This window comes from Lipotes vexillifer, unplaced genomic scaffold (assembly GCF_000442215.2).
Source record: "Lipotes vexillifer unplaced genomic scaffold, Lipotes_vexillifer_v1.1 scaffold1034, whole genome shotgun sequence".
Classification (NCBI taxonomy): domain Eukaryota; kingdom Metazoa; phylum Chordata; class Mammalia; order Artiodactyla; family Lipotidae; genus Lipotes; species Lipotes vexillifer.
In genome coordinates, this window is record NW_006790288.1 from 703,137 (window position 1) to 709,477 (window position 6,341).

Here is a 6,341-nt window from a genome sequence, read left to right on the forward strand (position 1 = left end):
GAAATCAAGGCTCAGGCACCTCCGGGGTGGTATACATGGCAGGGGGTGTCTGGAGGATGGCAGGGGCCATCCTCCTGGTGGTGATGATGGGAAAAGTAGAGAGAGAGATGAGATGGGATCGTTGTCATACCTGTGATACTTATGCTCAGAGTATCATATGAGGATTGAAAGAGAGGTTGTCCTCATCTTCCCTTTGACTCCCTTTGTCCTCCCACAGAACTCATCATCCTTATGGAGGTTTTCCGGCACCCCAGAGACACTGCAGAGAGTGTCAGGGATTTCCTTCCCCACTGCAGAGGAGCTGAGGGCCTGGGAAGAGTGGAGGGAGGAAGCAGAGTTACGGGACCACCGGCGCATTGGGAAGGTACAGAGACTGGGAAAATGGGGGCAGGGTGGGGGTGACGATAAGGGTTGGAGAGAGATGAAGGAACCTGCCTGTGAAGTTGAGAGCAGATTCGGAATCCCGCAGACTGAGCAGCTTGGTCAGTTATCTCTTCTGGGTTCCCAAGCCCCCGCTTCCCCGTTGAAGTGACCGTTGCCGTTCCCGACTCCAGGAACAGGAGCTCTTCTTCTTCCATGAGCTGAGCCCCGGGAGCTGCTTCTTCCTGCCTCGAGGGACAAGGGTGTATAATGTACTCGTGGCTTTTATCAGGGTAAGGAGGACCCATGTTCAGGGGAAGGGAGACTGGGGAGGGACTGAGGGCCTAGAAGAAGCCAGGTGTTAAGAGGGATTACAAGTTTAAACATAAATATCGTAAAGTGCTAGTGACTTTTATCAAGGGCCTAGAAATGTGTGGTCTACAGTGAGGAGCATAGCGAGGGAGGATGGTGCTTACTAGGTTGTAGCTGTGTTCGGCATGACCTGAGGGCCCAGAAGAATCACACAGCCGCCATCCTGCTTCCTCTCGCCCCAGTCACTCTAGCCTTGCATGTCTGTACCCTCCTCTCTAGGCCGAGTACACCCGCCGTGGTTTCTCAGAAGTGAAAACCCCCACGCTGTTTTCTACGAAACTCTGGGAACTGTCAGGGCACTGGGAGCATTACCGGGAAGACATGTTTGCCCTGCAGCCCCCAGGCTCTGACAGCCATGCCGGCTCCCAGAGTGACCACTCTACCAGCCATCCCACAGGCACGCTTGCCCTCAAGCCCATGAACTGCCCTGCGCACTGGTGAGCTGGGATCCAGGAGACCTGGGTCCTCCCAGGGCTAGGGCTAGGCACCTGGTTACTAAGTACTAAGTTGTAGAAAACTTGGAATCATATTGGAACACTTGATTTGAGTCTTGAATCTGCCCTCTAGCTCCCTATGTGAATTTGGAAAAATCATTGCACCTCAGTCTCCTCATGTGTAATATCAAGGGTTTGGAGTTGCTGTCTAAGGTTCTTCTTTCAGTTCAGTGCCTATCACAGAACAGGGGCACAGTAAGTGATGTCTGTTATTGTTGTTAGTGAGATTCACTTTTGAACCAGGCAGGGCCCAGATTGTGATGAGTGGAATTGACAGGACTCGGGCATGCCGAGGCTGGAGAGCGCGTTAGCTGATGGTGCAGAGAAGGGAAGCAAGCAGCCTGGGCGGAGGAGAAGTCTTCAGGGGCTAGTTTTCCCTGTGGCCCTGACTCCTCCCCACCCCAACCTCAGCCTGATGTTCGCCCACCGGCCCAGATCCTGGCGAGAGCTGCCCCTGCGACTGGCCGACTTCGGGGCCTTGCACCGGGCCGAGGCCTCTGGCAGTCTGGGGGGACTGACCCGGCTGCGGCGCTTCCAGCAAGATGACGCCCACATCTTCTGTGCACCCGATCAGGTGGCCCTTCCCCAGCTCCACCAAAGCATTTCTAAGCCGCCTTTCATTCTCCTTATGAACTGCCAACATTCCTCTCAGTTGCCCTCTTTATATACGATGATTTAGCTACATTCTATTGCAACCTTTCCTTTATGTTTTTGCCCTCTTTTCCCTAAACTAACACCACCCCAGAGCTCTAGCTAGCACACAGCTCACCTGCCCTTATTCCCCCAGCTGGAAGCAGAGATCCGAGGCTGTCTTGATTTCCTCCGCTCTGTCTACACTGTCCTTGGGTTCTCCTTCCGCTTGGCACTGTCTACCCGACCATCTGGCTTCCTGGGAGAGCCTTGCCTTTGGGACCAGGCTGAGCAGGTGAGCAGGTGGTAGGGAAGCAGAGGCAGATAAACCAGTCTCTGATGGAAGGAGAGGGGAGATGGGAATCAGGGTCCCTGGTAGAGGCATATGCTGAGAGGGTCACTGTTGGGGACTAGAGGGATCTGTTGCTCATAAAGTTTAAGATGACATATTCCTCTCTTGTATCCTTTCCTCTAAAGGTCCTTCAACAGGCCCTAGAAGAATTTGGAGAACCCTGGGACCTCAACCCTGGAGATGGTGCCTTCTATGGGCCTAAGGTAAGCTGGGGACTGTGGTTAGAGTCTTATTTATTGCTTTTTTTGTTTTGTTTTATTAACTGTTTAATAGATACGAAGGAATGTTTTTAAATTTGTGTAAGATATAAAGAAGAGCAGTACATCTCCTGCTCTCATGGAACTTAGGTCTGGTGAAGGCTCTGAGAGGTAAATAGGGTGTTTCAGCACCGTGGGATCAGTGCTGTGTAGGTACTAAGGGGGCACGTTACTCAGGAGGCTCAGAAAAGGCTTCCCATAGGAATCTCTTTCTGATCTGAAAGGTAATCGTTGGCCAAGTAAAAAGGTGCTTCAGGAGGGAATGTTGGGGGCTTCCCTGGTGGCGCAGTGGTTGAGAGTCCGCCTGCCGATGCAGGGGACACGGGTTCGTGCCCCGGTCCAGGAAGATCCCACATTCCGCGGAGCAGCTGGGCCTGTGAGCCATGGCCACTGAGCCTGCGCGTCCGGAGCCTGTGCTCCGCAAATGGGAGAGGCCACAGGAGTGAGAGGCCTGCGTACAGCAAGAAAAAAAAAAAAAAAAAAAGGAGGGAACGTTGTAGGCAGAGGCTGGGGCGAAGAGTAAAAACTCACATGGCAAAGTTGGAGGAGGTGAAGGAAGTCAGGGAAAAAGGACTGTAAAGTGTCTGCTGGATTTAGTGAAAAGGCTGTTAGGTTTTGAGGGTCCATTTTTCAGTAAAGCGGGGACTGGACATGGAGTCAGAAGTGAATGAATGAACCTAACACTTCCAAGAACATTGGCTCTTATAAAGGCAAAGGAGAGTAGCTGGCAGATCCAAAGAGATGTTGATGAAGGGAGAGACTTGAGAATGTTTAAATGCTGTGATGAGAGGGAGCCTGTTTGGGTCAGGGAGAAGTCGAAGTTGTAGAAGGGGTTTCAGTAGAGGAAAGTTTCTGGGGAGTCTTGAGGGTTGGGATCCAGAGCCCTCCACAGAAAGAACCACCTGTGCTGTTGTTTAGCAGGTAGAAGGAAAGGCTTGGGGGTAGGTGCCAGGATATTTATAGGTGTGCTGACAGAAGTTGAGACATTTTCCCATCTCGTGATACCAACTATCAGAATTCTCCGTGAGATGGGAGGCAGGATTATTTGCTGAGATAGGAGTGGGGAATAGGAGAGTTGTCAGTGTGGGGGTTGAAGATGGGAAGAGAGGAGAAAGCTTGAAAATCCTTGAGGAGAACAGGACGCAAAGCTGATTAGGGCAGCCAGAGGATTGCAGGCAGCAGCAAGGGTTCAATTGAGGTTCACAACAGCAACTTGCATCAATCGCTGTTTTTGCGTCTGTGTGGTGTGTGGCGTGTTGGGCAGCACTGGGCACTTCTTTTCCAGGGCCAAGGAGGTGGGAGGCTAGGGTGCCACCAGGGTGGGGTTTTGTCATGTGGATGTGACAGAAGAACAGTGATACCAGGGAACCAGGGAGAGCAGTTAGAGCTGCATGGGGAAAGACACAGGGGTGGGAGAGGCTGAGAGGCCTGTGAATGGGAAGAAAAATGAGGAGTTAAGGAGCCGAGAGATTGAAGAGCCATTAATAGGAATAATTGTCAGAGCTGGAAGGACAAGAGATAGTAATCAGAGCAGGTGTCTGATGGACTGTTTCAGAGGTGCAGCCATTCTGGGCGATGACAGCATGAAGGATGTAGCCATAGTGTGGGCGCAGATGAAGGTCTCTGAGATGAGGAACTCAAGGAATTGAGAGGCCAGGGTGAGGATGGGCCATTCATGTGAATGTTGATGTTCCTTAATAATACACCACTATTAAGTGGAAAGAGCCACCGCCAGAGTCTGCAGCGAGTGATGGACAGCACGGTGCAGCTGGGTGACACGTCTCTCCACACAGCCTGGGATGTGGCTAGGTAGAAGGGGGTGGCATGCATAATGGAGGATACTGGTTCTGGTTTCTTTCATGTCCTCACTTCTGTCTCCTCCAGATTGACGTGCACCTCCACGATGCCCTGGGTCGGCCCCATCAGTGTGGGACAATCCAGCTTGACTTCCAACTGCCCCTGAGATTTGACCTCCAGTACAAGGGGTATAGAACCTTGTCCTGTCCCCTTTTCCCTTGGCCCGTGGAATAGGTGGAGAACAACTTCCCTTTCTGCCTTTGACCCTAAAAACTAAACCACATCCTCCACACCCTCCCTTGCCAGGGCTGAAGATTCTTGGAAACTGGAAGGTGATCTTGGGTGCACATTGTGTGACACTTTTCCATTCCATCCACCCCCCCCTCCCCTTTCCCTCCAAGGCAGGCGGGGGCCCTGGAGCGTCCAGTCCTCATTCATCGAGCAGTGCTAGGTTCTGTGGAAAGGATGTTGGGAGTGCTGGCAGAAAACTGCGGGGGAAAATGGTGAGACCTCTGACCCCCGATTCCTGTTCTGGCCCTCAAGCCAGGTAGTGCGTGCTCCACATCCTGGCTCCCTTCAGACTCCAGCTTCTGTTTCCTTCTAGAATCTGCTCCCTGCATCCACACTTGGGGTCTGAGCCAGGATAAATAATTTGCCTTCCTCTGTTCTCTCAATCAGGCCACTATGGCTGTCACCATTCCAGGTGGTGGTCATACCTGTGGGGACTGAGCAAGAGGAATATGCCAGGGAGGTGAGGAGTTGGGGGTGAGGATGGGGGCCGAAGCAAGACTAATAGGGAGGCTGGGGACAAGCAATGGGGAGCAGAGGCCACATGGGGTAGTGAAAGGGGCACAGCACTTGGAATCACAAGACTGCACTCCAATTAATAAATGTTGAATGCTGACAACTGAGCACTTGGCACAAAAGGGGGCTTGGAGAAATGTTTGTTTTATTTTTCCTTTCTAGAGAGAAGTAAGGATATGGACAGTACTAGAGCCGAGCAGCTGGTTGGGTAGAGTGGTGTCTAGAAACAGGCAGAGTCCAGGGAGGCCTGGCTCTAGGAGGAGGCCGACAAGGAGGCTGTGGGGCTGGGGAGAGGCCTCAATGTAGAGAGTCAGGAGGGTTTGTCCCTGAGAACTGGAGAGCCTTGAGGCAGAGGAAGGAGGGGCAGATGGGGGAGCTTGGGGAAAACTGGCATCAGACTGTTGTAGCTCCTCAGCCTTCCGTTAAATCAGGTTCCTGTCAATGATCCTCTACCCCAGGCACAGCGGAGCCTGCAAGCTGCAGGACTGGTTGGCGACCTGGACACTGACTCCGGACTGACCCTTGGCCGGAGGATCCGCCGGGCTCAGCTTGCGCACTACAATTTTCAGTTCGGTAAGACAGAGTCAGCGCAGCCCTCAGAGCCTTGCACTCTTCCACTTAGCCTGTATGTTGTTCTTCCCTGTCTACTACGTTTGGTCATCCACGTATTTGGGTAAATTGCAGCTCATTACCTGAGCTGGGCAGGAGCCAGGATTCAGAACTCCTGAGCCATTTGGGCTCTAGGCTCCTTCACCCCCTGACCAGCACCTCTGACCCTCAGAACAGTTTTCTTCTGACCCCTGCCCTAGCTCTTGGTGTCTGTTAGTAATTAGCCAAGGGAGCATCAGAAAGGAACAGGAAGGGTTAATAAGGCATTAATTAGTTAGCTTTGCTTATTCTAGACCTAGATAGAGTCAGCCCTAAGGGATGAGGAGAAAGGCCTTAAGAAAAATAGTCTAGGCCTACCTTGCTCCTTTTTTTCATTTTCCAAGGTTCAGAGCTCTGTCTTGAAGGCAAGGAGTAGGAACGTCTCAGCCAGATTACCTGGTTCTCTAGTTTTACACATCCACTCATCCTGCCAGCCTTGGAGCAAGCTGCCCATGATTCCTTGGACTTGCATGTGTGTCATCCACCCTGCCACCCTCCCCTTTCTCTAAAGTACACACACGCACACACACACACACACACACGCGCGCGCGCGCTCGCTGGCGCACGTGCTCTCTCTCTCTCTCTCTCTCTCTCTCTCTCTCTCTCTCTCTCTCTCTCTCTCTCTCT

At 52.3% G+C, this 6,341-nt stretch overlaps 1 protein-coding gene across 3 annotated transcripts in view; it reads left to right on the plus strand.

Annotated features, from left to right (window-relative positions):
- Nucleotides 1–6,341, plus strand: part of TARS2 (threonyl-tRNA synthetase 2, mitochondrial) — an 11,687-nt gene that overhangs the window by 4,580 nt on the left and 766 nt on the right. For 2 of the 3 annotated variants that reach the window (XM_007463510.1, XM_007463511.1), the window contains 8 exons: nt 952–1,169; nt 1,638–1,800; nt 2,014–2,151; nt 2,334–2,411; nt 4,350–4,450; nt 4,664–4,765; nt 4,941–5,013; nt 5,525–5,639. In XM_007463510.1, the coding sequence (XP_007463572.1) occupies nt 952–1,169; nt 1,638–1,800; nt 2,014–2,151; nt 2,334–2,411; nt 4,350–4,450; nt 4,664–4,765; nt 4,941–5,013; nt 5,525–5,639 (988 nt within the window). Of the gene's footprint in view, nt 1–217; nt 365–554; nt 654–951; nt 1,170–1,637; nt 1,801–2,013; nt 2,152–2,333; nt 2,412–4,349; nt 4,451–4,663; nt 4,766–4,940; nt 5,014–5,524; nt 5,640–6,341 lie in introns of all 3 variants that reach the window. The other variant, XM_007463509.1, reaches the window with a different exon arrangement.